Raw genomic sequence first — 14,256 nt, forward strand, 5'->3', positions numbered from 1 at the left:
TGGGCTCAAGCAGTCCTCCCACCTCAGCCTCCCTAATAGCTGGGACTATAGGCATGCACCACCACATTGGGCCATTTTTTGTATTTTTTGTAGAAATGGGGTTTTGCCATGTTGCCCAGGCTGGTCTTGAACTCCTGAGCTCAAATGATCTGCCCACTTCGGCCTCCCAAAGTGCTGGGATTACAGGCATGAGCCACCATGCCCAGCCTACTTTTTTTTAAATTAATGTATAATTTACATCCAATAAAATGCACAAATCCTAAGCATACAGTTTGATTAGTTTTGACAATTGTGTACATCTTGTGTAATCACCACCCCTTTCAAGATATAGAATATTTTCAATATCCCAGAAAATTCCCTGGGTGCCTTTCCATTCAATCTCTACCCTACCCCTGGAGACACCCACTTTTCTCTTTTTTCACTTCCAAAATTTTTTTCTCATTATTATTTATTTATTAATCATTTCTTTTTTTTAATTTTTCAAAAATTCTTTTATTCTCTAGTTATACACACATACTCACTTTCAAATACAATTCTATATTAGAAGGAAAGGTCTCTTTGTAAGGTGTAGGACTGACTTTTTCTTATGAGAAAACAGGAAATATCATCAGTGCTTTTAAAAAAGTGAAAGCATGAGAGAAAAATCAGGGCTCTATCTAGAGAAGTCTAATTGTTTCTCTACGAAAACCAACTGGAATACAGGATAGCTCTGTCCTACAGCAACCTAAAACACAACCTCCCTTGATGTACATATAGAAAATATATGTCTTGCGGCCGGGCGTGGTGGCTCATGCCTGTAATCCCAGTACTTTGGGAGGCCAAGGCGGGCGGATCACAAGGTCAGGAGATCAAGACCATCCTAGCTAACATGGTGAAACCCCGTCTCTACTAAAAATACAAAAATTAGCCGGGCGTGGTGATGGGTGCCTATAGTCCCAGCTACTCAGGAGGCTGAGGCAGGAGAATGGCGTGAACCTGGGGAGCTTGCGGTAAGTCGAGCTCCCGCCACTGTGCTTCAGCCTGGGCTACAGAGCGACACTCCGTCTCAAAAAAAAAAAAAAAAAGACAGAAAATATATGTCTTAACCAACTTGGAAGAAAAATAAAATTCTGTGTATGGAAATATATGTTTTCAAGTTATTCTTTTTTCAACCTGGATTCAGCCTCAGGCTGCTGCTGACATCAGTGCTCCTCTCCGGGGCGAGGCTGGAGGGCTTGCATTGCACTGGAAGGGCATGAGGCACCTACTGCCATAGCAGAGAATCAAAGGACCATAACTGTCTCTTGGGGGTTGAAGAATTCTTTAAAGTCTGAATATTTGGGGAACACAGACCAAGGCTGTGCCCTGATTTTCCCTTTCTGAAAGTCACACTTTAACTAAAGCATTTCTGTTCTACAAATTTCCATGTATCAAAAGATGCTGTAGAATTTAATTCATAGTGTCTTCTCAAAAGGAAGAGGGAAAAAAAAAGCAGTTCTTCATAGGAGTCTTTTCCTTTTTGGTGTCTTAAATGTCAATGATCACAAAAACTTCTGGCTTCTCTTCATTATAGACCTGCATTGCTGAATATGTTGTTGCTTTGACTTCTGTTCCCTGAGGGTGCTTGGACAGTGAAAATTCTTCTCCCCACCCAATTGATCGTAATTTGAAATTTCTTTGATCAATACTAAGTACGTGGCCGGGCGCGGTGGCTCACGCCTGTAATCCTAGCACTTTCAGAGGCCGAGGCGGGCGGATCATGAGGTCAGGAGATCGAGACCATCCTGGCTAACACGGTGAAACCCCGTTTCTACTAAAAGTACAAAAAAAAAATGAGCCGGGCGTGGTGGCGGGCGCCTGTAGTCCCAGCTACTCGGGAGGCTGAGGCAGGAGAATGGCCTGAACCCGGGAGGCAGAGCTTGCAGTGAGCCGAGATTGCGCCACTGCACTCCAGCCTGGGCTACAGAGCAAGACTCCATCTCAAAAAAAAAAAAAAAAAAAGGGGGCTGGGCGCGGTGGCTCACGCTTGTAATCCCAGCACTTTGGGAGGCCGAGGCGGGCGGATCACGAGGTCAGGAGATCGAGACCACGGTGAAACCCCGTCTCTACTAAAAATACAAAAAATTAGCCGGGCGTGGTGGCGGGCGCCTGTAGTCCCAGCTACTCGGAGATGCTGAGGCAGGAGAATGGCGTGAACCCGGGAGGCGGAGTTGCAGTGAGCCGAGATTGCGCCACTGCACTCCAGCCTGGGCGACAGAGCGAGACTCCGTCTCAAAAAAAAAAAAAAAATACTAAGTACTTTCACTTCCCGGGGTATGAAGAATTCATCAGCACTGAACTTATAAAGCCATTCATCCAAAAAGTGAAACAGAAGAAACTTTAAGTCATCTCCTTGGGTTTCTACTTCTACTGTTTGGAGGGGCTCCACTGTCCCAGTATCTGTCGTGTAACCAAACATGGCCATTGCACATTGCTCGAATGCTTCCTCCAGAGTATCTCCCCATGCGTGTAACTGGACATCCGCTGTATGATCCAAATACTCGCACTTCCTATTGACTGGCAGATACTTGGCCTTGATTGCCTTCTGTTCCTCAGTCAAATTGTAATCTCTAACATCGTCCTCTTCCTGCGCCATGACTCTTTATTAATAATTTCCATTTTTAGGCCGGCTGTGGTGGCTCATACCTGTAAACCCAGCACTTTGGGAGGCTGAGGCAGGCAGATCACCTGAGATCAGGAGCTCCAGAGTAGCCTGGCCAACATGGCGAAACCCTGTCTCTACCAAAAATATAAAAATTAGCCAGGCGTGGTCATGGGCGCCTGTAACCCCAGCTACTGAGGAGGCTGAGCAGGAGAATTGCTTGAACCCAGGAGGCAGGGGTTGCAGTGAGCCGAGATTGAGCCACTGCACTCCGGCCTGGGCAACAGAGCAGACTCCATCTCAAAAAAAAAAAAAAAAATTTAGTGGCCGGGCACAGTGGCTGACACCTGTAATCCCAGCACTTTGGGAGGCCGAGGTGTGCAGACCATGAGGTCGGGAGTTCGAGACCAGCCTGGCCAACATGGCGAAACCCTGTCTCTACTAAAGATACAAAAAATTAGCTGGGTGTGGTGGCGCCCACCTGTAATCCCAGCTACTCGGGAGGCTGAATCAGGAGAATCACTTGAACCCGAGAGGCAGAGGTTGCAGTGAGCCGAGATTGTCCCATTGCACTCCAGCCTGGGCAACAGGGTGAGACGCCATCTCAAAATAAATAAATAGAAATTTTTTTTAATTCAACTTTTATTTTATATTCAGGGGGTATATGTGCAGGTTTGTTACATGGATACGTTGTGTGATGCTGAGGTTTGGGGTACAATTGATGCCATTACCCAGATAGTGAGCATAATACCCAATAGTTGGTTTTTCTTTTTTTTTTTTTTCCAAGACGGAGTCTTGCTCTGTCACCCAGGCTGTAGTGCAGTGCTGCAATCTTGACTCACTGCAACCTCTGCCTCCCGAGTTCAAGCAATTCTCCTGCCTCAGCCTCCCAAGTAGCTGGGATTGCAGGCGCCCGCCACCACACCCGGCTAGTTTTTGTATTTTTAGTAGAGATGAGGTTTCACCATGTTGGCCAGGCTGGTCTGGAACTCCTGACCTTGTGATCTGCCTGCCTTGGCCTCCCAAAGTGCTGGGATTACAAGCATGAGCCACTGTGCCCCGCCAATAGTTGGTTTTTCAACCCTTTTCCTCCTTCCCTCCCCACCTAGTAGTCCCCAGTGTCTATTGTTGCTGTCTTTATGTCCCTGAGTACCCAATGTTTAGTTCCCACTTATAAGTAAGAACATGCGGTATTTGGTTTTCTGTTCCTGAGTTACTTTGCTTAGAATAATGCCTCCAGCTGCATCCATGTTGCTGTAAAGGACATGATTTCATTTTTTTTTTTTTTATGGCTATATGGTATTTCGTGGTGTATATGTACCACATTTTCTTTATCCAGTCCACCACTGATGGACACTGAGGTTGATTCCATGTCTTTGCTATTGTAAATAGTGGTATGATAAACATACAAGTGTATGTGTCTTTTTGGTAGAATGATTTATTTTATTTTAATATGTGTAATATATTATATACTTAATATATAATTTACGGTGGCTCACGCCTGTAATCCTAACACTTTGGGAGGCCGAGGCAGGTGGATCACCTGAGGTCGGGAGTTCGAGACCAGCCTAATCAACATGGAGAAACCCTGTCTCTACTAAAAATACAAAAAATTAGCCGGGCGTGGTGGCACATGCCTGTAATCTCAGCTACTCGGGAGGCTGAGGTAGGAGAATCACTAGAATTCGGGAGGTGGAGGTTGCGGTGAGCCGAGATGGCACCATTGCACTCCAGCCTGGGCAACAAGAGCAAAACTCCATCTCGAAAAAAATATATACACACACACACACACACACACAATTTAACATGACCGGGCACAGTGGCTCATGCCTGTTATCCCAGCACTTTGAGAGGCCGAGGAGGGCAGATCACTTGAGGCCAAGAGTTCAAGACCAGCCTGGCCAACATGGTGAAACCCTGTCTCTACTAAAAATACAAAAAAAAATGATCCAGACATGGTGGCCTGTAATCCCAGGTACTTGGGAGGCTGAAGCAGGAGAATCGCTTGAACCTGGAAGGCAGAGGTTGCAGTGAGCCAAGATCGTGCCATTGCACTACAGCCTGGGTGACAGAGCGAGACTCCATTTCAAATAATAATAATTTAATATATTATATATATGTATATTTATATAGGCCAGACAAGGTGGCTTATTCCTGTCATCCCAGTGCTTTGGGAGGCCAAGGCAGGTGGATCACTTGAGATCAGCAGTTCCAGACCAGCCTGGCCAAACCAGATATGGTGAAACCCCATATCTACTAAAAATACAAAAAATTAGCTGGGCGTGGTGGGGGCCACCTATAATCCCAGCTACTTGGGAGGCTGAGGCGTGAAAATAGCTTGAACCCGGGAGGTGGAGGTTGCAGTGAGCTGAGATCACACCACTGCACTCCAGCCTGGGTGACAGAGTGACTCTGTCTCAAAAATAATAACTTTATATATATTTTATAAGTGGAATCGAGTTTATTAAGCAGGGGAGTGGAAGAGATGTGGCACAAATAAAGGTATGTAACATTCAAACAACAGAATCTGGGATTTTTGAAAAACTATTTTAATTACGGTTACACAAAGGATCACTTCCACCCCCGACGACACTGGGGCCTCTCAAAGGGGAGGAAAGAATAAGTCCCACGGTAGGGCCAGTGGTGGCTCCTGGGTTTTGGAATGATCTCTGCAGAGCTTTCAAGGCCAGACCGTGGGCTCAGGATTGAGACTTCATAGCAGCTGCGACTAGACCCAGCAAGATGGCTGCGACCATGAAGCCCTGGGCAGCCATCCGGGTGCTCATCATGAGCTGAGAGCGAGGGCGGTGGCCCTGGTGGAAGCAGTAGAGGCCATAGGTGAGGGCAGTCACCGTGCCCAGGCAACCTATGGGTGCCATGTGGTTCTCACGGGTCTTGTGAAGGAACTTTTCCTTGAAACCCTCTGGATTGCTGTAAACAGTGGGGCTAAACCCCTCAATGACTGGGGGCTTCCATGGTTCAAAGGGGACCTCTGGAGTCACAGGGCCAGGAGCCGCTATGTCCAGGCCACAGCTACAGGAGAAAATCGGGACTCCAAGCTCCACCTCCTGGTGAAGGTCAGAAAAAGAAAAATATATTATATATATATATGTATATATAATATATATTTCTTTCAATAATATATATACCCAGGAATGGATTGCTGGATCGAATGGTAGTTCTGTTTTAAGCACTTTCAGAAATCTCCAAACCGGCCTGGCACAGTGGCTCATGCCTGTAAACCCAACACTTTGGGAGGCTGAGGCAGGGGGATCACATGAGGTCAGGAGTTCGAGACCAGCCTGGGCAACATTGCAAAACCGCATCTCTACTAAAAATTAGCCGGACGTGGTGGTGTGCACCTGTAATCCCAGCTACTCGGGAGGCTGAGGCAGGAGAATTGCCTGAACCCAGGAGGCAGAGGCTGCAGTGAGCCGAGATCAAGCCACTGCACTCCAGCCTGGGCAACAAGAGTGAAACTCCATCTCAAAAAAAAAAAAAAAAGAAATCTCCAAACTGCTTTCCACAGTGGCTGGACTAGTTTACATTCCCACCAACAGTATATAAGTGTTTTCTTTTTTTTTTTTTTTTTTAGACGGAGTCTTGCTATGTCACCCAGGCTGGAGTGCAGTGGCGCGATCTCGGCTCACTGCAAGCTCCGCCTCCCGGGTTCAGGCCATTCTCCTGCCTCAGCCTCCCGAGGAGCTGGGACTACAGGCGCCCGCCAACACGCCCGGCTAATTTTTTGTATTTTTAGTAGAGACAGGGTTTCACCGTGTTAGCCAGGATGGTCTCGATCTCCTGACCTCGTGATCCGCCCGCCTCGGCCTCCCAAAGTGCTGGGATTACAGGCTTGAGCCACCGCGCCCGGCCAAGTGTTTTCTTTTCTCCGCAGCCTTGACAGCATCTGTTGTTTTTTGACTTTTTAGGAATAGCCATTTTGACTGGTGGGAGATGGTATCTCATTGTGGTTTGTTTTTGTTTTTGTTTTGAGGGTCTCGCTTTGTTGTCCAGGCTGGAGTGCAGTGGTGCCATCTCAGCTCACTGCAACCTCCGCCTCCCGGGTTCAAGTGATTCTCATGCCTCAGCCTCCCATGTAGCTGGGATTACAGGTATGAGACACCACACCTGGCTAATTTTGTATTTTTAGTAGAGATGGCATTGTGCCATGTTGGCCAGGCTGGTCTCAAACTCCTGACCTCAAGTGATCCACCCACCTCGGCCTCCCAAAGTGCTGGGATTACAGGTGTGACCCACTGCACCTGGCCCAGCCCCTGATTGTGGTTTTGATTTGCATTTCTCTGATGATTGGTGATGTTGAGCATTTCTTCATGTTTTTTGGCCACTGTTGTCTTATTTATTTATTTATTTATTTATTTATTTATTTATTTATTGAGAGGGAGTTATGTTCTTGTTGCTTAGGCTGGAGTACAATGGCGTGATCTTGGCTCACCGAAACCTCCACCTCCCGGATTCAAGCGATTCTCCTGCCTCAGCCTCCCAAGTAGCTGGGATTACAGGCATGTGCCACCACACCTGGCTAATTTTTGTATTTTTAGTAGAGACGGGTTTCTCCATGTTGTTCAGGCTGGTCTCGAACTCCCAACCTCAGGTGATCCACCCGCCTCAGCCTCCCAAAGTGCTGGGATTACAGGCATGAGCCACTGCGCCTGGCCACTCTTGTCTTATTTTGAGAAGTGTCTGTTTGTGTATTTGTCCACTTTTAAATGGAGTTATTTGTTTTTTGTTTGTTGAATTCTTTAAATTCCTTATAGATTCCGGATATTAGATCTTTGTCGAGTGCATGGTTTGCAAATATTTTCTCCCATTCTGTAGGTTGTCTGTTTACTCTGACAGCCACTTTTCTGATTTCTATGACCAGTGATTAGTGTTGCTTGTTAGTTCTAGCTTTTGTCACTCTATATAAGATTTTTGAGTCATCCACATTGTTGAGTGAATAAGTAGGCTTTTAAAAATTGTTAAGTAGGCTGGGTGCAGGGGCTCATGCCTGTAATTCCAGCACTTTGGAAGGCCAAAGCAGGAGGATCGCTTGAGCACCAGGAGTTTGAAACCAGCCCGGGCAGCATAGGGAGACTCCATCTCTAAAAAAATTTAAAAATTAGCTGGGTGTGGTGGCGTGCACCTGTGTTCCTGGCTACTTGGGAGGCTGAGGTGGGAGGATTGCTTGAGCCCAGGAGGTAGATGCTGCAGTGAGCTGATATCGCACCACTGCACTCCAGCCTTGGCAACAGAGGGAGACCCTGTCTCAAAAAAAAAAAAAATGTGCTAAGTGATATTCCATTGCCTTAATATACTACAGCTTGTTTATCCATTCTCCTCCTGACGGACATTTGAGTTCTTTCCAGTTTTGGGCTATCATGAATAAAGCTGCTGCAAACATCGTTATACAAGTCTTTTTGTGGACATATGTTTTCATTTCTCTTGAGAAAATATTTAGGAGTGGAATTGAGTCATAAGAGTAGGTATACATTTAACTTTATACTCTTATAAACTGTCATAGTTGGTGTGTGTTTAACTTTATAACAAATGGTCACTTTTCCAAAATGGCTGTGCCGCTACAGTAGGTAGCTAGTCAGGTATGAGCAGGCCAGGGGAAGGCTCCCCACACACACACTAGGAGTGTTGGGCAACCATCAGGTGATGGTCAGGTGGTTGTTAACTGTCTCTCTAAAGTAATAATTGATCACAGCCAGTGCAGGGAAAGGCCGTCTCTTAATAGATGGAAAACACCTGAAATTGGTGAGCGGCAGCTTTCCATTAAGATCCAAGGAATGGGGAGATATAACTCAAGGCCCCGGAAGTAGGCCAACGTGCAAAACCCCAAGTCAAGACGTCGAGCTGTGCACTAGGGTCTCTCGAGTCGCCCACTTGGCCCTCTTCCAAGTGTACTTTCCTTCCTTTCCTTACTGCTCTAAAGCTTTTTAATAACTCACTCCTGTTCTAAAACTTGCCTTGATCTCTCTCCTTATGTCTTACGGCCCTCAGTCGAATTCTTTCTTCTGAGAAGGCAAGAATGGAGGTTGCCGCAGACTCATACAGGTAACTACCACCACTAACAGTGCCATTTCATATTCTAACAGCAATATATGAGCGTTCTCGTTGTTTACACCCTTGTCAACATTCGGCATTGTCAGTGTTGTTAATTTGAACTATTTGGTGGGTGCATGTTGGTATCTCATTGTGGCTTTAATTTGTATTTCTCTGGTGACTAATGATGTTGAATGCCTTTTCTTTTTTTCTTTTTTGAGACAAAGTCTCACTCTGTCACCGAGGCTGGAGTGCAGTGGCGCCATCTTGGCTCCTTGCAACCTCCACCTCCCTGGTTCAAGCAATTCCCCTGCCTCAGCCTCCCAGGTAGCTGGGATTACAGGCACACGCCACCACGCCAGACTAATTTTTTTGTATTTTTAGTACAGACAGGGTTTCACCATGTTAGCCAGGCTAGTCTCAAACTCCTGACCTCAGGCAATCTGCCCACCTCAGCCTCCCAAAGTGCTGGGATTACAGGCATGAGCCACCACACCTGGTCGTTGAATGCCTTTTCATGTGCTCTTTTCTTTTTTCTTTTCTTTTGTTTCTTTTATTTCTCTCTTTTTTTTTTTTTGATGGAGTCTCACTCTGTTGCCCAGACTGGAGTGAAGTGGCGTGATCTCAGCTCACCACAACCTCCACCTTCCAGGTTCAAGTGATTCTCCTGCCTCAGCCTCCCAAGTAGCTGAGATTACAGGTGTGCACCACCATGCCCAGCTAATTTTTGTATTTTTAGTAGAGATGGGGTTTCACCATGTTGGCCAGGCTGGTGTCGAGCTCCTAACCTTAGGTGATCTGCCTGCCTGGCCTCCCAAAGTGCTGGGATTACAGACGTGAGCTACCACACCCAGCTTGTATTTTTATTTTTTATTTTATTTATTTATTTATTTATTTATTTATTTATTGAGATGGAGTTTCACTCTTGTTTATTTATTTATTTATTTATTTATTGAGATGGAGTTTCACTCTTGTTGCCCAGGCTGGAGTGCAATGGTGTGATCTCAGCTCACCGCAACCTCCACCCCCCAGGTTCAAGCAATTCTCCTGCCTCAGCCTCCCGAGTAGCTGGGATTACAGGCATGCACCACCATACCCGGCTTATTTTGTATTTTTAGTAGAGATGGGATTTTACCGTGTTGATCAGGCTGATCTCGAACTCCCAACCTCAGGTGATCTGCCCACCTCGGCTCCCAAAGTGCTGGGATTACAGGCATGAGCCACCGTGCCCGGTCTAATTTTTGTATTTTTAGTAGAGATGGGGTTTCACTATGTTGGCCAGGCTGGTCTCAAACTCCTGACCTTGTGTTCCATCTGCCTTGGCCTCCCAAACTGCTGGGATTACAGGTGTGAGCCACCGCACCTGGCCTCTTTTTTAATTGATTAATTAATTTTTTAAAAAGAGATGAGGTCTTGCTCTGTTGTCCAAGCTGGTCTTGAACTCCTGGGCTCAAGCAATCGTCCTGCCTCAGCCTCCTCCCCAAGTGCTGGGATTACAGGCGTGGGCCACTGTACCTGGCCTTCTGTGCTTTTTTTTGCTGTCCAGATATCTTCTTTTATAAAGTATCTGTTCAAGCCTTTAGTCCATTTTGTTATCAATTGTCTTTTTATTATGGGTTAGTAATTCTTTATATATTATGATACAAATGCTTTGTCAAAAATAGGTATTGGGCCGGCCGAGGTGGCTCATGCCTGTAATCCCAGCACTTTGGGAGGCTGAGGCAGGCAGATCACTTGAGGTCAGGAGTTTGAGACCAGCCTGGCCAACACAGTAAAACCCCCTCTCTACTAAAAATACAAAAAAAATTAGCCGGGCGTGGGCTGTAATCCCAGCTATTGGGGAGGCTGAGGCAGGAGAATCGCTTGAACCCAGGAGGCAGAGGTTGTAGTGAGATCGTGCCACTGCACTCTATCCTGAGAGAAAGAGACTCTGTCTCAAAAGAAAAAAAAAAAAAAGTATTGCATTGCATTGTAGATTTTCTCCCAACCTGTGGCTTGTCTCTTTATTTTCTTGACAGTGTCTTCTAATGAGCAGACATTTTAGTTCTGATGAGTCCAATTTATCTTTTTTGTCCCATTTATGGTTAATGCCTTTTGTATCCTCTCTAAGACATCTTTCCCTACCCTTAATCATAAAGATATTCTTCTTTGCTTCTAAAAGCTTTATGATTTTAGGCTTTGTATTTATATCTATAACCTGTCTCAAATTAATTTTTGTATATAATATGAAGTGAAAGACAAAGTTCTTTTTTTTCTTTTTTTTTTTATTTTTTTTGAGATAGAGTCTCACTCTGTCACCCAGGCTGGAGTGCAATGGCTCGATCTCTGCTCACTGCAACCTCTGCCTCCCAGGTTCAAGCAATTCTCCTGCCTCAGCCTCCTGAGTAGCTTGGATTACAGGCATGCCCCACCATGCCCAGCTAATTTTTGTATTTTTAGTAGAGATAAGGTTTCACCATATTGGCCAGATTGGTCTCGAACTCCTGACCTCAAGTGATCCACCTGCCTCGGCCTTCTAAAGTGCTGGGATTACAGGTGTGAGCCACTGTGGCCGGCCAAGAATATCTTTTTTTTTTTTTTTTTTTTTTCAGTCTCTGTCACCCAGGCTGGAGTGCAGTGGTGTGATCCTAGCTCACTGCAGCCTCGACTTCTTGGGTTCAAGCAGTCCTCCTGCCTCAGCTTCCTGAGTAGCTAGGACTTTAGGTGTATGCCACTATGCCCTACTAATTTTAGTTTTTGTAGAGATGGAGTCTCCCTATGTTGCCCAGGCTGGTCTCAAACTCCTGGGCTCAAGCCTAACAAAGTGACAGGATTATAGGTAGGAGCCACCGCACTCAGCCCATATGAATATCCAGTTTTCAAAACATTTGATGAAAAGACTCTTTTCCCATTGAGGACCTGAGCACCTTAATCAAAAATAAATTAACTATATATATGAGGAATGGTTTACGGACTTTCTAGTCTGTGTCACTGATGTATATTTTCCCTATAACAATACCACACTATTTTTTATTACTGTAACTTTATATTAAACCTTAAAATCATTTAGTATAAGTCCTCCAACTTTGTTTCTTTTACTTTTTAAGATTGTTTTGAGCCAGGCACAGTGGCTCACACCTGTAATCCCAGCATTTTGGGAGGCCGAGGTGAGCAGATCACTTGAGCCCAGGAGTTTGAGACCAGCCGGGGCACCTTGGCAAAACCCTGTCTCTACAAAAAAATACAAAAATTAGCCAGGTGTGGTGGTGTGTGCCTGCATTCCCAGCAACTTGGGAGGCTGAGGCAGGAGGATCACTTGAGTCTAAAGAGGTCGAGGTTGCAGTGAGCCAAGATCATGCCACTGTACTCCAGCCTGGGTAACCAAGCAAGGCCCTGTCTCAAAACAAAAAAGATTGTTTTGGCTATTCTAGTGTTTTGCATTTCCATATAAGTTTTCAAATCATCTTGTCAAGTTCTTTTTGTTTTTGTTTTTTTGAGACGGAGTCTTACTCTATCGCCTAGGCTGGAGTGCAGTGGCAGGATCTTGGCTCACTGCAACCTCTCCCTCCTGGGTTCAAGCGATTCTCCTGCCTCAGCTCCCGAGTAGCTGGGACTACAGGCACCCACCACCATGCCCGGCTAATTTTTGTATTTTTAGTAAAGACGGGGTTTCACCATATTGGCCAAGCTGGTCTCGAACTCCAGACCTTGTGATCCACCCACCTTGGCCTCTGAAAGTGCTGGGATTACAGGTGTGAGCCACCGTGCCCGGCCCATCTTGTCAATTTCTATTCAAAACTTTTCTGAGATTATGATGATTGGGTTGAATCTGTAAATAAGCTTGGAGAGAACTGACACGTTAACAATATTAAGTCTTTTAATTTACAAACATGGTGTATCTCTCCAGTTATTTAGTCAATTTCCCTCGACAATGCCCTGCTCACCTTGTATTAAATCTATTCCTCAGTATTTTGTTTTTCTTAGTGAAATTATAATAATTTAAAAATTTTCTATTTTCCAGTCCTTTGCTGTTTGGTATATATGTGAAACCGATTTTTACATATTGATTTTATGTCCTTGAAACCTTGGTACTTTTGCTTATTATGACAGTTTTTTGTAGATTCTCAATGATTTTTCTAAATATGTAATCATGTTTTCTATGAATAATGACTGTTTTAGTTCTTTCTTCCCAATCTTTACACTTTTTATTTCTTTTCCTTGCCTTATTGTACTGGACTTTCAATAGAGTGTTACGTGGAAATAGTGAAAACAGACACCCCTGCCTTGTTCACCCCTGCCTTGTTCATGATCTTAGGGGGAGACTGTTCCATATTTTACTATTAAGTGTGATATTAGCCTTAGGTTTTTCATAGGTGTTCTTTATCAGTCTGTTAAAATTTTGTTGAGTTTTGTTTATCACAACTGTTAATTGTTGAAGTTTGACAAATGCTTTCTCTACTTTTATTTGGACAATTGTATTATTTTTGTCCTTTAATTCTATAATATGGTGAATTATTAGGTTGGTGCAAAAGCAATTGCTGTTTTGCCAATGAAAAACTGCAAAAACTGCAATTACATAATACATTGATTTTTCAAATGTTAACCAAACTTGAGACTATACCCTACTTGATCAGGATGATCATCATTTTTATATATGTCTTGATTCAGTTTAATTTTTTTTTTTTTTTTTTTTTTTTTTTTTTTTTTTTTTTTGAGACAAAGTCTTGCTCTTGTCGCCCAGTCTGGAGTGTAATGGCTCAGTCTCTGCTCACTGCAACCTCCGCCTCCCAGGTTCAAGCAATTCTGTTGCCTCAGCCTCCTGAGTAGCTGGGATTAACGGGCACCTGCCACCACGCCCGGCTAATTTTTGTATTTTTAGTAGAGATGGAGTTTCACCATGTTGGCCAGGCTGGTCTTGAACTCCTGACCTTAGGCGACCTGCCCACCTCAGCCTCCCAAAGTGCTGGGATTACAGGCACGAGCCACTGTACCCGGCTGGTAATTTTTTTTTTTTTAGAGATGGGGTTTTGCTCTGTTGCCCAGGCTGCAGTGCAGTGACACGATCATCACTTACTGCAGCCTCAACCTGCGAGGCTCAAACAATCCTCCCGGCCGGGCGCGGTGGCTCACGCCTGTAATCCCAGCACTTTGGGAGGCCGAGGCGGGCGGATCACGAGGTCAGGAGATTGAGACCATCCTGGCTAACACAGTGAAACCCCGTCTCTACTAAAAATACAAAAAATTAGCCGGGCGAGGTGGTGGGCGCCTGTAGTCCCAGTTACTCGGGAGGCTGAGGCAGGAGAATGGCGTGAACCCCGGGGGGCGGAGCCTGCAGTGAGCCGAGATAGCACCACTGCACTCCAGCCTGGGTGAAAGAGCGAGACTCCGTCTCAAAAAAAAAAAAAAAAAAAACAATCCTCCCACCTCAGCCTCCAGAGTAGCCGGGACTACAGGTGCATCACCACATCTGGCTAATTTTTTTTCTTTTTTTTTTTTTTTTTTTTTTTGAGACGTCTCACTCTTGTCCCCCAGGCTGGAGTGCAATGGTGCAATCTCGGCTCACTGCAACCTCCACCTCCTGGGTTCAAATGATTCTTCTGCCTCAGCCT

At 45.2% G+C, this 14,256-nt stretch overlaps 2 protein-coding genes across 2 annotated transcripts; both read right to left on the reverse strand.

Annotated features, from left to right (window-relative positions):
- Positions 1–1,071: 1,071 nt before the first annotated feature.
- LOC129488572 (protein archease-like) lies at positions 1,072–2,614 on the reverse strand. The gene is made up of 2 exons (XM_055290965.2): positions 2,285–2,614; positions 1,072–1,654 (listed from the first exon to the last, which is right to left on the reverse strand). The coding sequence occupies exons 1-2, from the start codon at positions 2,612–2,614 to the stop codon at positions 1,547–1,549; spliced, it is 438 nt and encodes a 145-aa protein (XP_055146940.1). The 3' UTR covers positions 1,072–1,546.
- Positions 2,615–5,256: 2,642 nt separating this feature from the next.
- LOC129488825 (HIG1 domain family member 2A-like) lies at positions 5,257–8,769 on the reverse strand. Its single transcript, XM_063645420.1, has 2 exons — positions 8,689–8,769; positions 5,257–5,688 (listed from the first exon to the last, which is right to left on the reverse strand). The coding sequence occupies exons 1-2, from the start codon at positions 8,767–8,769 to the stop codon at positions 5,320–5,322; spliced, it is 450 nt and encodes a 149-aa protein (XP_063501490.1). The 3' UTR covers positions 5,257–5,319.
- Positions 8,770–14,256: the final 5,487 nt, after the last annotated feature.

The sequence above is a fragment of the Symphalangus syndactylus genome, chromosome 8, assembly GCF_028878055.3.
Source record: "Symphalangus syndactylus isolate Jambi chromosome 8, NHGRI_mSymSyn1-v2.1_pri, whole genome shotgun sequence".
NCBI classification, from domain to species: domain Eukaryota; kingdom Metazoa; phylum Chordata; class Mammalia; order Primates; family Hylobatidae; genus Symphalangus; species Symphalangus syndactylus.

Coding starts and splice junctions, on each gene's coding strand:
- LOC129488572 (XM_055290965.2), bottom strand. CDS start 2,614: ATGGCGCAGGAAGAGGACGATGTTAGAGATTACAATTTGACTGAGGAA. Junction 1,655..2,284: donor AATTCTTCATACCCCGGGAA/GTGAAAGTACTT, acceptor TATTGATCAAAG/AAATTTCAAATTACGATCAA.
- LOC129488825 (XM_063645420.1), bottom strand. CDS start 8,769: ATGCCGAATGTTGACAAGGGTGTAAACAACGAGAACGCTCATATATTG. Junction 5,689..8,688: donor AAATGGCACTGTTAGTGGTG/GTAGTTACCTGT, acceptor GACCTTCACCAG/GAGGTGGAGCTTGGAGTCCC.